Source organism: Mustela lutreola, chromosome X (genome assembly GCF_030435805.1).
Source record: "Mustela lutreola isolate mMusLut2 chromosome X, mMusLut2.pri, whole genome shotgun sequence".
Lineage (NCBI taxonomy): Eukaryota > Metazoa > Chordata > Mammalia > Carnivora > Mustelidae > Mustela > Mustela lutreola.
In genome coordinates, this window is record NC_081308.1 from 101,230,098 (window position 1) to 101,249,084 (window position 18,987).

General features: G+C 38.4%; 1 protein-coding gene across 8 annotated transcripts in view; it reads right to left on the minus strand.

Annotated features, from left to right (window-relative positions):
- The window catches only part of KLHL13 (kelch like family member 13), a 202,966-nt gene that overhangs the window by 17,019 nt on the left and 166,960 nt on the right, over positions 1-18,987 (minus strand). For all 8 annotated transcript variants that reach the window (XM_059157702.1, XM_059157701.1, XM_059157695.1 and 5 more), the window contains 2 exons: positions 7,313-7,445; positions 6,565-6,761 (listed from right to left, as the gene is read on the minus strand). In XM_059157702.1, the coding sequence (XP_059013685.1) occupies positions 6,565-6,761; positions 7,313-7,445 (330 nt within the window). The remainder of the gene's footprint in view (positions 1-6,564; positions 6,762-7,312; positions 7,446-18,987) is intronic.

The window sequence follows — 18,987 nt, forward strand, 5'->3', positions numbered from 1 at the left end:
CAAATCTAAGTCCCAATTTGTAGCATATAAAATGAACAGAGAGAAAAAACTAAAAACCAAACTGTATAATTTAGAAATATGATTAAGATATTTAGTTCCTTCCCCTTCTCCCCCTTCAACTTCATCCAATAAGAAAATAATTAATAAAATAACAATATTAAAAAAACCTACCTTTGATTTAAGGGCATTTGGAAAATATCCTCTATATATCGGTATCCTCAGAGACATATACACAAAACTACAAAAGACCTTGACAGACCTCCTAGTATATCCAGATAGCTGCCTACTCTTTTCTTAAAAACCATCAGAGAAAGGTATTTCATAACCTTCGTCTTCTTGACAGAAGGACTAGCATTTTCTATACCCCATGTACAACAGCTATCACACTGTGGGTAAATAACGAAGGTTAAACACTCTAATTATCAGCAATATAAAAATTAAGATGTGAAGAGAGATACAACTAAAAATAGAATGCATTCTGAATTAGTATAAAATATTACTAGACCCTTAATTTTTAAAAATGAAACCCAGATAAAAACTATGTAATAGCAAATTAGTTGTTTATGAAGTTTGTGTTATCAAAGCTAAAACAATTAATCATAGATTATAGGGATTATAGAAGCAAAAAGTCTAGAATAACAGTTAACAATATAAGCAGATCAAAATGATGGGATAATGGTAAACGATTTTGGAAAAATATGCAATTATTCAATTATGGCTCATTTTCATCCACCTCTCAGTCATGACTTGAAAGTGCTTCAGTTAACATATACCCAAATATTTAGCCTAGATAGTATTCAATAATGGATATGTGCAGTAATGTAACATTTAATGAAATTCATGTATATATTAGAATACATTACATTTTGAAATATAAAATATCAAGTTTAAAGCTTATTAAAAAAAAGCTCATAAGTGGAAAGAACTCTAATTTCATCTGAATATATAACCTGGCCAAAATTCCAAAGAAGAGAGATTCTAGACATGAATTCAAATATACATTAGTGTTTTAAAGGATAGAGAAGTAAAAAAGAACAAAATTTCTCAACCACTTATGAGAACCAATAAAATTGTTCTTAAAATAATCAAGTGCATATCTAAGTTTCCTCTATATAAAATATTATAAATTATTCTATTGTAATCAAACCACCTTCCTAGGTCACCCTAAAGGCAGTTCCAGGCATCATAATTTTCAAAGTGGTGTTCTCATGAACACACTGTTACTCACTGGTGCTACATTAAATTGTTCAAATCACACTCAATGCACCCAAACATTTTATTACCATCACATGATATTTTAATGACAGGTTTCATCAGCAATCTGCAATGTTATTTTGTTGAAGATCACTGTGTTCTACAAATAAGCTTCCACTTAGGAGAAAAGCAAAAACAAAAAAGAGTATCTGCTTCTATACCTTCAAGGAAAATGCAAACACTAAACAGTTAGTTGGCAAATTTGAGGGGACTCCTCAGATGGTCAATGCACCAAATTCTCCTTGGTGGCATCAAGTTTATTAAGATGGGAGCCTGACATCAAGAACAACCGATGCAGAGAGAGACAAAGCGTGTCCATAGACTGGGAAGAAATCAAATAAGCTACTTTGGGGAAGGGGGAGCAGATGATGGAAGAGGCATCTTGTCCCGGGCCTTCTTCCACAGGTGGGAACATCACAGGACACAAGGAAGGGACCTTCTGGTAAGAAGAACAAAAAGACGATTAAAAATCAGAAACCTCCTGTCTCAGGCTTTGTGTCTCTTCACATTCTAACTGCTGTCTGAGGGGAATACTGATGGTGTGTCTCCAGCTTGGGGGGTCCAATTGTCTTACCGCTTTGCACTTCGAGTGCACATCCCTTCTTGGATACACTATTACATATTATAATGGTCATGGGAGAATGGATTGGTTTGAGCCTAGGTTGGGCCTCTGCCTCCCCTACAGAGTCCCACATGGCAGATGGGCAAGGATGCAGTGATTCTAGTTACAGGGAGGAATAATATTTAGAATATTTAACAACCAGCACAGTCTGGTACCAGCTGGTGAGAACAGATGCTCAACCATAGACAACCAGTATCTGGGTGTGACTGGCTGAACATCTGCCTTGACAATGAACTCTAGAATGGTGTGGTTGGGGGAGGGGAAGAACAGTTTTGATTCATTGTAAAATTATCTATAGCAGTTTTCCTCTGATTTGCATTAAACCTTCCCAAAGGCAAAAAAAAAAAAAGATCTGAAAAGACATGTTCGTTAATTTTTATGGGAAAATCCAATTTAGATCAAACAAGAAATATGAAATATAATTACTATATAGGAAATTCTGACATCAAGAAGAACATTCCCAAAGCTTGCTGTTATTACCATCACTGAATAGCAAAAGAAACTGTCTTTTCCAATAATATCGTCTGCTCGCCTTCATTTTTCCCTTGAGAGAACTCCTTTTTTCTCTGCCTTTTGCCTCTCCTACATATTCATCTCCTTTCTCTTCTTTTTATTTTAAAGATTTATTTATTTTATTTGAGAGAGAGAATGGGTGGGGAGGGGCAGAGGGAAATGGAGAGGGAGAGAGAAAATGTCCAGCAGACTCCCTGCTGAGCACGGAACCCGATGTGGGTCTTGATCTGGTGACCTGAGCTGAAACCAAGAGTGGAACTCTTAACTGACTGAGCCACCCAGCCGCCCCTCACCTTTTTTGTTTTCCACTGTCACTAATTCTTTACTATCCTCGGTCGCCTCAATAAATTTTCTCTACATTTCATTGTGACTTCCCACCCCAGTCAGTGATAATAAATATACGAGGGGAAGCAATGTTATACACGCATCAAGGAAAAAACACCACACAACTTTAAAAAGGATTGAGTTTAAAGAAAGTCTAAAGCACAATGGCATCTTCATTCTCTGATTAAATATGCTTTTATATAAAAAGAAAATGGTTTCTTGCTCACCTTCCTTCTGGTTTGCTTATTCTGGATAACTGTATATTTAAATTATAATATTTCACTTCAATGATAAATGTCCTCGTTAAGCAACCTCATATTAAAAATTGGGGTTTGTGGACTAGCCTGTAATCCTCTGTAACAGTAATTCCTTGGGGCAAATGCTAGATGTTACAAGTTCCAAATAGCAGACAAACAATAAACAAAAAATTTAACCACAACCTGTTCGTAAAGCAGGGAATGGCTACACAGTACTTAGCATGCTGTAGTTATACAATGTCATAAAGACAAAAACAAATGCAATTTTTAGGCCTGTAACTAAATGAAGGTCATTTTCCATCATCTCCATGAGATGGGAGAGCAAATGTTTTCCGTTGAACAGATAATTTTACCTACTCTGCCTTACATCCTTTGCTGCTATCCCTTTGTATCCATTTCATAGTCCTCTTTTCTACAACTGGCAAGAAAGAAACATAGCAAGAACAAAAGCGCCAGATTCCATAAACTATAATACTAATTAACACCTTAAGAGAAAAGCATTACTGCAAAAGATGGCAAATTTGGGAGGGGAGGGCTTCTTGTTCTACGGAACCTGATGTTCTGTTCTAGAACACTGGTGCTTCTACCTCACCAAAGGTGAGCGTGGCTTTATTATCGTATTTAAAGTTATCATTCAAGGGGCGCCTGGGTGGCTCGGTGGGTTAAGCATCCAACTCTTGATTTCAGCTCAGGTCATGATCTCAGGGTCATGGGATCGAGCCCTGAGTGGGGCTCTGTGCTCAGCAGGGAGTCTGCTGAAGATTCTCTCCCTCTCCCTCTGCTCTTCCCCTGGCCATTTGCACTCTCTCCCTCTCTCACATAAATAAATCTTGAACGTTGTCATTCAAAACCACCATAAAAATGCTTTGTGAGTTATTTGCCGAGTCACATTTTCACTTACACAAATGATTAAGAATGGGATAGACCAAAATTATATTGGAAGCTTATTTTTCTTTCTAAAAACTCAAACCCAAGTAGTGTTTGGCTTATGTGAAGTATAATCATACCACATCATTAAAAACATAAAGCGACTCACTCAAAACCTTTGGTTTAAGCACAGAATCCTTAAAATATGAATTCATTCGATTTAAAAACTATCCATAATCTTAGCTTGTGGGAAAACTCAAAACAAATCTACCTTTGAAAAATACATTATCTCGAAACTTCCAGTTCTTATAAGTAGAAAAGACACCCAAGGGCAACTCTTCCGCCTGATCCACTTGATTGCTGAGAAGGAAACAGGAAATAAACAGGGTAAGGCTGAACATTTACCTAAGAAATGGAACACACGCAAGAGGGATGAAGGAAAAGTTGGATTTTATATAATCCTTATGCTAATAATCTACCAACTGTTCTAAAAAATTATCGTAGATTCTGAGATGGGATTATTTCCACAGTAAAATCACGCAGACATATCCTCTGCAAGCAGGGTGAAAGACAGGCTAAGTAGAATGGTGCTAAGAAAAGAGGTGTTTCCTCAGAGCTTGTAGAAACTTCTAAAACCGAGAGAGGGAGGAGTAAACTATACCACAGGTAAAGCTTTGTCAGAGATAAGCCTCTTCTCCATTAGAAGTGGTTTTAGGATGTCTGCAGAGGACACTAGAAATGAAGATCATAATCACAAGACAATATTAAGTGTTCACAAAAATGAAGAATTTTCCAACCAGGTAAAACACAGTTATAATAAGTGCTTCAAACAGGTAAAAGAACCAACATTCTGATTATAGAATATTTGTCACTATTGCAAAATTACTAGGATATCTTCTTTAAATAACTTAAGTTTTCTAGAACAAAATTGTTTCCTAATGCTGTTACTTTGACATTTGTATGCTATTATGACTTTTCATAAATCAGGATTTAGGGGCGCCTGGGTGGCTCAGTCAGTTAAGCTGCTGCCTTTGGCTCAGGTCATGATCTCAGTGTCCTGGGATCCAGTCCTGAATCGGGCTCCCTCCTCAGCAGAGAGCCTGCTTCTCCCTATCTCTCTGCCTACTTGTGCTCTTTATCTCTCTGTCAAATAAATAAATAAATAACTCTAAAAAGAAATCATGCTTTATTCCATTTGGTCCTTTTCTTTCAGGTAAAGGAATAGATCACAACCAGTATCTAAAGTCATAAGTACTAAACTCTGGTATTAGAGAAGAAGTCAACAATACATGTCTATTATTAATGATTAGTTCCAAAGAAATTACCACACTGTACTAAGTTTGGCTCAGGATGACCATGTGTTGTTGAGATCAGTGTGAAGGACTGTTAAGAGTCTATAAATGTAAGACTTCAGGTTATTACTAAGTTCATTATTAGCCTTGATACATTTAAAAAAAATACATGTAATTCAGTTCGGTATTTTCCTTGAGATGAAGCCATCAGACGATATCAGTGGCACAAAACTAGAAGAGAGATGCTTATAGGTCCTAAGGGGAAGGATCTCGTGTGCTTAAGTTAAAAGGAAATTCAGTGTTCAGATTCAGTAAGGATGACAAACAGTATCACGGGAAATAAACTTCATGTGGTTACTTATATAGTACTGAATAGGGCAACACAGAGCAATGTTGTAACACAGACTGCCTTAAAAGTGTGAAAAATAGCAGTTAATTTAAAAGTTTATAAATAATAGTGAGACAGTAGTCTGAGTCCTTTAAAATGGAAACACAGGAACGAAACACATTTTCAATAGCCCAGCTAAATTAGCTGTGGGCTGACTCTGTAAGATAAGGAGTAGCTTATTAATAAAATCACTTAGGACATATTCTCTTGAAACTTAGGGTTCAAAAAGCTCAACAGCAATTATTTACTAATATAAAAACTGGTATGACTTTAAATCAATTATAGAAAAATGTATTATCCACTAATTTAACAAATTAGAAAATATATCAAAATTGACCACTGCCATCATTTCTAGTCACAAAAGGCAGCTCTATAAGCTCTAGAAATCTTCTTGGCAATATTTCTTTGCAGCCAAAGCATTTCATTTCCCAGAAGTCAATAATTTAAGGGTCTTCAATAGGGCGATGCCTTCAGGAACCATGTAACTGCTATGGAGTTCGCTGATTGGTAGTTGTGCCCCCTCCTATCTCTTGAAAAGAGGCAAAAATGATTCAGTGGGTGATGTGTTTCTATGGAATTAACATTTGTATCTTACAGGCTGTCACACAGGTGTTACTACTTCTCAAGACCTAGCTCCCATATTGAAGGAAGAAAAAAAAAATTACTGAGCCTAGTTTAAAAGACTTCGAGTTCAGATTATGTTTTCATGGAATCCCACCTAAGAAAGCTTGCCCGCCTAAAATCATGAAGGCAAACAAAACCAGATTAAAACATATAACATCAGTAAACGGGTTAATGTGTATATTTATTGTTATCAAACACTATTACTGTCTGATGTCATGGGATTACACGGAAGGCTTTTAGGAAATGATTCTGTTTTATAAAAAAAGACCTGTACTGTTTGGGTCTCAACTTCATTCCAGAACACACACTCCCTGAGTCCTCTCTCTAAGGGCCAAAGTTTCAATTCACCAATTCACCAGGCTTTCCACAGGCTACCCCAGACTGTATTGTAGGAAAAGATTTGAAGATTTGAAGACAGCTTACCCCAGATATGAGAAATACTTTGCAGAAGTCCAAAACCGGCAGAATCTGAAGAAAACTGGCAGCTTCGAGGGTGTCCTGAAGGTTGTCCATGTTAAGAGAAAGCTTTGCAGTATAAATGAAATCAATAATTTTCCTTAAGCCGACTTTGCTCACACCGTGAAGCTTAATGCACATTAAATCTTGTTCTTTCATTCCACCTTAAATAAAAAGACATTCAATGAAAGGAGGGTGGGTAATTTAATTAAGGTCAAACTCACTTCTGCTGCTAATTAGATGCAATAAAATCAAGGAAGAGTTTTATTCTATGTAAGCATTCATGTCAGAGTCAGACTTCTACATATTTTACAGTTAAAAGAAAGTACTTAAGAAGGAATAGCTTTATACTAATGGAAGTCGTATATAATGTGAGAGCTTCCAAAACGTTCTCCTGTCACTTCCTATCTTTTGATGGGTTCAAGATTGTCTTAGTCACACCCAGAGCCTCTGGTAGAGCATCCAGATGTGCAGCTGGAAAAAAGAAGTTGTGAAACAAAAGTGGATGGAAGTATGAAAAAGGCACATCTGGTTTCCAACTTTTAAAAGCCACCACCTACAACTACACGTACTGGGTGTATATTCCTTTGGAAACGATTTCTTCTTGGAAAGACAAGATCTAAGGAATTGAATTTCACTTTAGAAACAAAAATATGGAAATCTGCCTTTTTCAGATTGTTTTAAAGGGGGTGCAGAATTTAACAAGCCACCCTACCTGTGAACATTGCCTTGAAGTAATCACTAGCAGAGGCCATCATGACTCTATGCACAGGGAAGGCGTCATCTGTGTCACCAGGCATCAGGGTCACATCGCAAAGCAATCCTTCAAGTCGAAGCTGGTCAAAGCCCTACACCAAGAGCATGAGTTGAGCCACAAATCAGAGTGGAATGGGTATGCCAATCTCTGTCCACTAAAATTCTGTGTATACATTTGATGGGTGTTTTAGAAGATAAAACCAATAGAATAATTAATTACTCAGAAGAAAACCAAACAACTTACTTGATGTGGGATGACGATTTAATTCAAAGTAGGAAAAGGTAAAATTAAGACTAATTTAGATTAAGAGCACATATGGGAAGAGTATATACTTTCACTTCCTTATGCAACTACTGGCTTTATCTTATTTTGAAAAGAAATTACCACATATGCTTTCATTTTCCTGCGTGCCGAATTAGGGTGGTAGATAATGTGCTTTCTGTAATAATATATTTATAGTTCTTCTATTGTACATTCTGGACACACCCTGTTCTTTTTAGCTTTTGTGGGTTTTTTTTGCTTTTTAAGGATTTATTTTTTATTTGAGAGAATAAGGGAGCATGGGGATGGGGGCAGGGTGGAGGGGCAGAGGCAGAGGGAGAGGGAGAGGTCTCTAAGCGGGCTCCTCGCCCAGCACAGAGCCCACATGGGGCTCCATCTCACAGCCCTGAGATCAAGACCTGAGCTAAAACCAAGAGTAGGACACTTAATGGACTGAGCCACCCAGACGCCCCCAGTTTTTGTTGTGAGAAAGAAAGGTATAGAGAGCCTGTGTTAATTGCAAGAAAGGAGTTCCCTTCTACTAACTAGATTGTTCCCTCTCTTTGAGAATTAGAGATTGTCTTAGATATCCTTATATGCGGAAGATTGCTGCTGCTTGGTCAATTATCCTTCAGGTATCAAGTTTGGACTTTGATTACCTTTGGAAAAAAGAGCTCAGGTAGGGCTAACATGGGACATAATTGTTCCCAAATGCCTAAAGTTCAGTGGAGAATTAATAGGTTGTCACCCACAATTCGGGGCCCTTGCGAGAAGAGGCCCTATTGGTTAGCTCTTCCACTCACTCCCATGATGATCCCAACCCATGACAAATAGACAGTTGTTCCTTTGGTCTCTTCTTGGGAGAATGCAACAATTTAAGATGATAATATGCTGGTAAAATGCACAAAACGGAGACAATACGTAATTTAATACTGAAGCTCAGAAATGAAGATTTTAGCAGGATTTACTCTATAATTCCAAATGGTAATATATTATTATTAAAAGTCAGGCAGGTCCTCATACAAGTTACTTTCTAATATATATTGTAATGTAATAATGTAACATAACAAGAACTAACAGCAATGAGTACTCCATCCCCTTCGTATTTTAATGACCCCAAATAAAACTTTTATTTAAAGTTGTGTTTCACAGATTTAAGAAGCAAAAGGCATGACATACTGAAGAATGCAGTTTGAGAAATATTGATCCTCCCCATATGTAAAATATAAATCTCAGCCTAAACATCTTCTCATCATAATTTTTAAATTGCTTTTTAAAGAAAATGCTTGAATCTACAGAACTGGAACTTCAAAGAGATAATGTGATCCAGCCACTTTCTCTCTGGAGAGAGATATAAATATTTTTATTCCAAAAATATTTATACATTATACATATACTTTAGAACAGGATTATGTATCATATTTTTCTTTCTCCAACAGTGACTGACATATGTTTTTGTTCACAAATATCAAATCTTTCACAAATGCCTCTTTTCTTCTATAAACACAAACATTCTATACCCCACCCTTGATAGTTTCCATTTTTCCATTGCTAAATGATCTCCAGCCTCTGTTGTTTAGAGAAGTGAAGGTAAGAAGCGATGTCCATTGTAGGGGAATAGTCTCATGCAGAAGGTAAAAAGTAGCTCTTTGAAAATTCATATACAGGAGCCTACGGTGCAGTAAGTTTAAGGGGGATTGCCTTTCAAAGGCAGACGAGCACTGAGAAGTACTGAAAGTGACCATGGGGTGGGGCCAGGACTGTCAAGAAACTGACTGAGATGGAGGGAACCATCAGATAGAAGGGTTGAGGGACTGGCATGTTTGCATTCCCCACTGCCTGGTACACAGTTGGCACTTAATATATGTTCGATTAATGTTCAGTTACCGCAGGAACAAACAACCCTGATTTTACTAAGAAGCTGCCACCACTTGGTATTTTAAAACCATGGGGTCATGTTGAGCAGAGTTTTAGTTTTGAAAGAGAAACCAGGAATTTCATTTGGGAAACTTCTCCCAATAATAAAAACCAATTGTGCCCACCGTGCTTCTTTGTATTAAACAGTAATGGCTAAGAAGAGAGAAGAGGGATTGAACCAGGGTTGGTGGGGAAGGGTTGACTCACAAGGGCTTGGCCTTTTTCTCCCTCAGACAAATTGCAGGTTTAAAAAAAAATGAAATACATGCTTGTTATAAAAATAGAAGATATAAATTGAAAACTAAAACACCATTTCTACATATAGGAAGTAATTATTGTTAACAGTTTAATATATATATGTCCAGGGCCTCCCTTCCTTCCTCACTTTCTTTCTTTCCAGAATTTATTTATTTCTTTGAGTGAGAAAGCGAGAGAGAGAGAGAGAGAGCATGAGCCGGGAGCGGGGGGCCGGGGAGGAGAAGGAGAAGCAGGTTTCCCCACTGAGCAAGGACCCTGACGTGGGACTCGATCCCAGGACTCTGGGATCATGACCTGAGCTGAAGGCAGGTGCTCAACATACTGAGCCACCCAGGCACCTCTCCAGGCCTCTTTATACGTATGCATAATGTACCGTTTGCTTGTATGTATAATGGGATTTTAAAAAGTAGAATACTCTAGATATTATTGTGCCTGTTAAAAATTCACTTGGGGGGGCGCCTGGGTGGCTCAGTGGATTAAGCCGCTGCCTTTGGCTCAGGTCATGATCTCAGTGTCCTGGGATCGAGCCCCGCATCGGGCTCTCTGCTCAGCGGGGAGCCTGCTTCCCCTTCTCTCTCTGCCTAGCTCTCTGCCTACTTGTGATCTCTCTGTCAAATAAATAAATAAAATCTTTAAAAAAAAATTCACTTGGGCACGTAAAATGGACAGTATTCTATACACACAGATCTACTTCATTCTTTTTAGGGGATTCCATCATGCTGGCACCATTCATTATTCATCTGTCCCCCTCTGGACACTTGGGCCGACTCTCAACTTTTGCCATTACAAGCAATGTTGCAACAGACCTCCTTGTATATATACTTACCTGTGTAAGTAGATCTATGGGAGGTATTCATAAAAGTGGAATTGCTGGTTTGAAGACGATGTATTTTTAACGTTTTAATAGCTACTGGCAAGTTAAAGCATATGGTTTATCTTGGGAAACTGATTATACCTTGGGTACTGGCAAAAAAGATGTCAAAATACCAATGCAGTTAGACTAGGTACTGTATGCCACTTTGCTTCATTTTTAGGCATGAAAAAAATTCCTGAATCTTCTCTAAGGTTTATACAGATAATTATCTGTGAAAGGCAATCATGACTTATTCTGTCAAAAGCAGTGATTGTATCCAATCCATTATTTTCTTCCACTAAAAACTACAAAAGCCCAAGCGACAAACAAACAAAACCCTCAGTTCATTTGCTAGCCCTTTTGCCTTTAAACCATTCCTACAAGTACTTCATACTTGGGAACTGAATGATGTTACTGGGCTCCATTCCTACTCCCTATTATTCCTCCTTTTTCCTTTCGAACAAAGGAAGAGCTGATACTTCCTGTATCATTATCTGTGTCCTTTCTCATTTTGTCCACATTCTATTAAAATACTGCTTGTTGAGGTATATACTCCATCCTCAAAATCTGGATGCTTCAGCTAAGACACAAGGAGTTTTTATACGCTTCACAAATCTGATCATTTTGCTTCCCTTTGCACCATCTTAAAAAAAAAAAATCCTCTGCCCTTCCTCAGTATGATCTGGGATCCCCAAAGAAAGGAAGCTGAAGCTCCAAGACCACTTTCACCACATTCTGAGTCTCTTTTATTCTAAGCTTCATTTATCTACCTTTGCCAAAATGTCTGCTTCTGTGAGGTTCTGCATTTATTTTCACCACATATGAAGCAGTTTCTCTTTCTGTAGATTTCACAACCTTTATTTTCAACTGCATAAATGAACAATCCCAACATCCAATTCCATATTTGCCAATTTTATTCCTGATTATTGCTATCTTTATCCAAATAAGATCTGTCAATTCAGATTGTTTTCATACAGATTCTAAATATCTTGTTTGCATGCTGTTATCTGTATATCCCCACTCTGTCTCAAGAGAAAAAAAAAGTTCCTTCTACCATATATTCTGTTGTATAGAAGACAGTCATTTCTCTAAACAACTTTTATACTCTAATTTTCTGAAGAAGGCACACATTCAAAGAAAAGGGGAGGTTATTCTCACCTGCCTTCTATATATCTACCTTTGGTTTTCACTCCCATAAATCTCTGGCCCTATTTAACTCTAGGAAGACCCTCAAAGATATCCTCATGGGCAGCTGGCTGGCTCAGTTGGTGGAGCACGGACGTGAGTTTGAGCCCCACGTTGGGTCTAGAGATTACTTAGATACAGTTGGTTAAGCAGCTGCTTTCAGCTCAGGTCATGATCCCAGCGTCCTGGGATCGAGTCCCACATCGGGCTCCTTGCTCGGCAGGGAGCCTGCTTCTCCCTCTGCCTCTGCCTGCCATTCTGTCTGCCTGTGCTCACTCTCTCCCTCTCTCTCTCTGATAAATAAATAAAATATTAAAAAAAAACTTACCAAAAAAAAAAGATAGCCTGCACACTTAAAATGTGCCCTTTTATTATAAAATCATTTTCTTCCACCAGATTTGTATTCATTCCTCTTGTCAAAATTCTATAAAGTCTGTTGTCTCTTTTTGTGTTCGAGTTTACCAAACACAGATACCGCTCTGCTTTACCAAAAGGGCACCAAGTTTCCAGTGAGTCTTTTAGAGTATCTGTAAAATGGTTCCTGTTGCTTTAACTGAACTTCTTTCTGCCCCAAGCCATATTTTAGTTCTTTATTTTTCTATTTCTTCTGGGCCTTGGGTTCCACTGACACAGAGATTATTATCTGTTCTTGGATTCTTTACTCTAACATCTCTCTTTCCCTCTCCTATAAAACTCCCCACATCTATTTTTTCCTTCTTCTTCACATACTTTTGTGTGTGGGGGGAGATCTGAGCATTAGGGAAAAAAAGGGCTTTTCTGTTCCCTGTATTAAACTTACCCAGTGTATCAAAACTTCAAATCCTATTAAGTAAAGGCAGGTACATATGTAATACCCTGAAAGACTGAGCCATTTTAAATGAGTTTGATAAATTTTTAAATGGTCACATTAAAACACAAGGGGATATGCATTGACATTACACAACTATAATATAGAAACCATATGAGCTACAAATAATTACTACCAAAAGTTGGTTGGATGTCAATAGCTTTCACATTCAATATAATGTCATTTTGAAAAAAGCTAGATTGATCATTTGGGGCATTAAAAAGCAATCTGATAAGCAAATATTTCCATTAAATTCTGCACGAAATAACTTACTAGCATTTTGTATCAGTTTTTATCAGTATAATATTGAAAAGGAAGTGGGATAAAAAGGAAATGCATCCTGAAAAGAGCAATAAAGATTATTAATGGAAAATATGTTTTACGACCAAAGATAAAGGAACTCAAGAAAAGGTTAAGAAAGGGCTTATTCCCATCTTTAAGTAAATGTAATAATGTATTTGATCAAAACAATACCATATCCATGTTTTTATGATACTGTTCTTCATTTAATCCAGAGGACAGAAAAGGAACAGGTGCATGTTTAAGGCAAAAGAGCTATACAGACTGGATATAAAAGTTTTTATTAATCTGAATTAAACTCTGCTCTTATTATGTAACACTGTGTGGAGTAAAAAACTCCCAATGGCTTTCTATCAGTGTTGTATCACAACATAGAAATTTAAAGATTTTCTGCTTTGTATTGCTTTTTTAAGATTTTAAGTGATCTTGGGGCACCTGGGTGGCTCAGTGGGCTAAAGCCTCTGCCTTCAGCACAGGTCATGATCTCAGGGTCCTGGGATCGAGCCCCGAGTTGGGCTCTCTGCTCAGCGGGGAGCCTACCCCCCCCCACCCGCCTGCCTACCTCTCTGCTTACTTGTGATCTCTGTCAAATAAATAAATAAAATTAAATTAAAAAAAGATTTTAAGTAATCTCTATACCCAACCTGGGGCTCAAACCCATAACCCTGAGATCAAGAGTTGCATGCTCTACCACCTGAGCCAGCCAGGCACCCCTGGAATTTAAAAGATTATTTTAATCTGGCTCCAGCTCAACTGATCAACCCTATTTTTCATGATCTTCTTAAGTACTCCGACCCACTTTATCAGGTTGTTGTCTAGACTGGCTCATTGGTAAAAACCAGGCTTACCTCTTTTCTAGTACTTTTATTTATGACATTATTTTTCACATAGAATATCCTCCTTCCTTCAAAGCCTAGTTCAAATTTGACCTCCTTTGTAAAGCTACCTCTAACCAAATCTCTGAAATAATCAGGCACCTTTAGTTGGAGTCTTACAATTTAGCATTTAATTATATCCTAGACATTTTTTGTTTTCAGCGAAGATGAAATAACAAGGACTGGATTTATCTTACCTCTTGAACACCTTAAAACCAAACAAAATATATGAAAAAAAAAGTTTAAAACTGCATGAAGGAGAAGGATCTGTGAAAGATGAGAGGCAAGTTAGATGAGCCCCATGACTGTTCTGGACTTTCTAAGAACAGAGGTATGGGGAGTCGCAACCCAGGCGAGGCCCAGCATTCTCTCCTGGAGTCCTGTGGGAGTCAAGGCAGCTAAGTTTGTAGGGTAGAACACAGGAGAAGACATCTGCATAGAGAGGGGGCTATGGAGATCACAAAATAAATAAAATAAAGTAAAATAAGGGGCACCTGGGTGGCTCAATGGGTTAAAGCCTCTGCCTTCAGCTCAGGTCATGATCCCAGAGTCCTGGGATTGAGCCCCGCATTGGGCTCTCTGCTCAGCGGGGAGCCTGCTTCCCCCCCCCCCTCTGCCTGCCTCTCTGCCTACTTGTGATCTCTGTCAGATGGATAAATAAAATCTTTTAAAAAAATAAAGTAAAATAAAATGAAATACAATTTAAAAAGTCTTCCTCAAGTATTCAGGTGAGTACTGATAAGTGTACTTGTCTGGGGAAAGAACCACCCAGAAGGAGCCCAAGAAAACACTGCAAGCCTCACCAAGGGCTGAGCATAATTCATTCCAATCACCAAAATGGAAACCTTATCTTTCTAGGGCCTTAGAGTACTTGTAAGTATTTGCCTCAGCACTGGGAAAAAGTTTGCCCTAGAATAAATAAATGATGTTTTGGTGCGACCCCACAAAGCTTAAAAGTTAATGAAAAATAGGTTAATAAAAGCAAAAGAATTAGGGAAGGAAATCAGAATGCAAAGTATGACCAAACTGAGGGCAAGTGTTCCACTCTATGCCCCTACTTTTCCCCCCAATATATCCCAAACTGGAGTTAAGGTACCATGTCACCTGGAGGCAGTCATCAGGGAGCAGAGAAAAGTCCCAAAACTCAGAGAGAGCAGAAAAAATCCACTTTACTTTTATTTCCCTCTGCTCTTTTGCGTCCTGATCTCCAGGCAATTCCAAGGCCCTGTTGGCAGCAACAGTGACAGTGGGGGCGGCAAAGGCCGAAAACCGAGGGAGAGGAAACTTCCTCTTTGGTCAGAGGACCTGTGGTCATTCCTCTGCAATAGATGCGTCTCTGCATTTGGACCAGGCTCTGGGTTCAGTGGTGGTCAGTGAATGGCAGAACAGGATGAATAAATCCCAGCTTTCAGGCCAGAGGACCACAGAGAGCGCCCTAGAGAACGGGACAGTACTGGAGATGGTCAAGACGGAGGAGCATGGAAAAGAGACCCCGCAAAGTTCCACACCATGGAATACTTCTCGACAATAAAAAGAAACAAACAACTGATACATACAACAAAGTGAATGGATCTCAGAGATATTAGACAGAGTGAAAGAAGCCAGTCTGAAATGCTTCCAGAGTGTTCGATGCCATTTATGTAATACTCTCAAAAGGACAAAACTGTTGAGACAGGAAACAGATCAGTTAGAGGCAGAGATGAATGTGACTACCAAAGAGTAAAAGAAGTACAAGGTATTTGTTAAAACTCATACCTGGAGGGGCGCCTGGGTGGTTCAGTTGGTGAAGCATCTGCCTTCGGCTCAGGTTGTGATCCCAGATCCCAGGATCAAGCCTCGCCTTGGTCTCCCCACTCAGCTGGGAGCCTGCTTCTCCCTCTGCCCCCCATTCATGCATGCTTTGTCAGGTGAATAAAAAAAATCTTTAAAAATAAATAAATAGGGGCACGTGGGTGGCTCACTTGTTAAGCGTCTGCCTTCAGCTCAGGTCATGATCCCAGGGTCCTGGGATTGGGCCCCGTGTCAGGCTCCCTGCTCAGCGGGGAGTCTGCTTCCTTCCTCTCCCACTCCCCCTGCTTGTGTTCCCTCTCTTGCTCACTGTATCTCTCTCTGTCAAATAATAAATAAAATCTTTATAAATAAATAAATAAATAAATAAATAAAACTTGTAAAAATAAAACTAAAACCAAAAACCAAACAAACTCATAAAGGTACAATCCAATAAAAAAATCCATTTAACTGTATGTTAATTTACAAAGTAAAGATGTAGAAAGATGGCAAAAGATTTGTCAATTTAACACAAATTAAAAGAAAGCTGGCATAGGGGTGCCTGGCTGGCTCAGCTGGTAGAGCATGTAATTCTTGATCTTAGGGTTGTGAGTTCAAGCCCCATGTTGGGCATAAAGCTTACTTAGGGGAAAAAAAAAAAGCTGACAGGAGTATAATATCAGACGAAACAAATTTCAGAGCAAAGAACATTTATTACCACTCTGATGAAAGATCTCAGCTTCCTCCTTCAGAAACTAGAAATACAAGAGTAGATTAACCCCGGGGCACCTGGGTGGCCCAGTCAGTTAGGGGTCCAGAGTCTGCTCAAGACTCACTCTTTCTCTCTCTGCCCTTCCTTCCCTATGCCCGCATGCATGCGCTCTCTAAAATAAATAAATAAATAAATAAATAAGGTTTTTTTTTTTTTTTTAAAGAAGAGCAGATTAATCCCCAAAAGCAGGAAGTAGAAATAATAAGGATCAGAGAAGTGATTGATGAACTATGACACAAAAAGAGAAAAACATGATAAAAACCCCAAAACCTGGTTCTTTGAGAAGATCCATACATTTGATAAAACTCTAGCCAGACAGATTAGGGAGATAAAGAGAAAAAATATAAATGACCAAAACCAGGATTTTTTTTTTTTTTTAAAGATTTTATTTATTTATTTGACAGAGAGAAATCACAAGTAGATGGAGAGGCAGGCAGAGAGAGAGAGGGAAGCAGACTCCCTGCTGAGCAGAGAGCCCGATGTGGGCCTCGATCCCAGGACCCTGAGATCATGACCTGAGCCGAAGGCAGCGGCTTAACCCACTGAGCCACCCAGGCGCCCCAAAACCAGGATTGATAGAGGTGATGGTACTAGAGATGGTATAGCTTTTAAAAGGATAATAAGTAAATATGAACAACTGTATGCCAATCAATTTGACAATCAGTTGCAATGGATAAATTCCAAAAGATACAAGCTGCTAAAGGTTATTCTAGAAGAAATCCATAATTGAATAGCTATATGTCTACCTATAAAATCAAATTTTCACTGGTGAATTCTGTCAAACATTCAAGGAAGAAATAACAGCAATGCTACACAAATATATCCCAAAAATTAAGAGGAGGGAACACGTCTCAACTCACTGTATAAGGCCAGCATTATCCTAATACCAACACCAGACAATGGTAAGAAAATTAAGAAAACTAAACCCAAAATTCCTCATGAGCATAGATGCAAAAATTCCTAAAACTTTAGCAAATAAAATTTAATAAAATATAAAAAGGATAATCCATCACCAACAAGTGGGGTTTATTCCTGCAGTGCATGATTTCTTTAGTGTTCAGAAATCACTTAATATAACTTACAATAGTAACAAATTAAAAAGAAAAATGATGAGATCATCTCAATAGGTGCAAAAAAGTATTTGACAAAATCCCAAATCCATTTCTAAATCTTTTTTTTTTTTAAGATTTTATTTACTTATTTGACACACAGACAGAGATCACAAGTAGGCAGAGAGGCAGGCGGGGTGGGGGGAAGCAGGCTCCCCACTGAGCAGAGAGCCCAATGCGGGGCTCGATCCCAGGACCCTGAGATCATGACCTGAGCCGAAGGCAGAGGTTTAACCCATTGAGCCACCCAGGCGCCCCCAAAATCCATTTCTGTGATTAAAAACACGAAACCCAACTCTCAGCAAACAGGAACAGAAAGGAACTTCCTCAGACTGACAGCTAACATCATACTTAAAAGGTGAAAGAATGAATGTTCTCCTCCCTGACATCAGCAAAATAGCAAGAATGTATACTCAACCACTTCCATTCAACATTTCTCGGGAGTCCCTATGCAGTGCAATAAGGCAAGAAAGTGAAATAAAAAGCATCAGATTGGAAAGAATGAAATAAATATTTTTATTCACGGGCAAAATGATTGTCTACGTAGACAATCCTACAGACTTGACAAAAAGAGTAATTTGGTTTATCGAGGTTGCAAGATACAAGATCAATAATCATAACAAACTGTATTACTCTGTCCCAGCAACAAACAATCAGAAATTGAAATTATGTATTATAGCATATCTAACTACCAGTTGGTATGTGGTAGTTTCTCTGTTACTTTAATACATGCTAAATAACAACAATAAAACCTCATTTAAGAAAGCAGGGTAATAATATATTAAAGTAGACTAAAAGGAAAGGTGGTAGGCTGTCTTCCAACTGGTATCTTAATGATACACAATCAACTGGGGAGTAGTAGGATAATTTATTGTACTCTATCCTGAGTGCCAAAAAAGCTATTCCCAAGAAAAATAATATATTCATTTCTCTATATTCTAGCTGCCCTTTAGGTAAATGAAATAAATAAAAAGCTTCATTTTGACTAAAACTTCAACAATCTAGATTATTGAGCTTTTCTTTTATGTAATATAATTTATCCTAAATCTTTATGCCTTCTCTTTTTTTTAAAAGATTTTATTTATTTATTTGACAGATCACAAGCAGGCAGAGAGAGGCTGGCAGAGAGAGAGGGCGAAGCAGGCTCCCCGCTGAGCAGGGAGCCTGACGCGGGATTTGATCCCAGGACCCTGAGATCACGACCCGAGCTGAAGGCAGAGGCTTAAACCACTGAGCCACCCACGCACCCCATATGCCTTCTTTTTTTAAATTGAAGTATAGCTGACACAGAATGTCACATTAGATTCAGGTGTGCCATATTGTGATTTGACAAGTTTATATGTTACTTTGTGCTCATCACAAGTGTCGCTACCCTCTGTCACCATACGACACTACTACAATACCATTGACTGTATTTCATACGCTGTGCCTTCTATTCCTGTGACTTACTTATTTCGTAACTGAAAGCCTTTACCTCCCACCCCCCTTT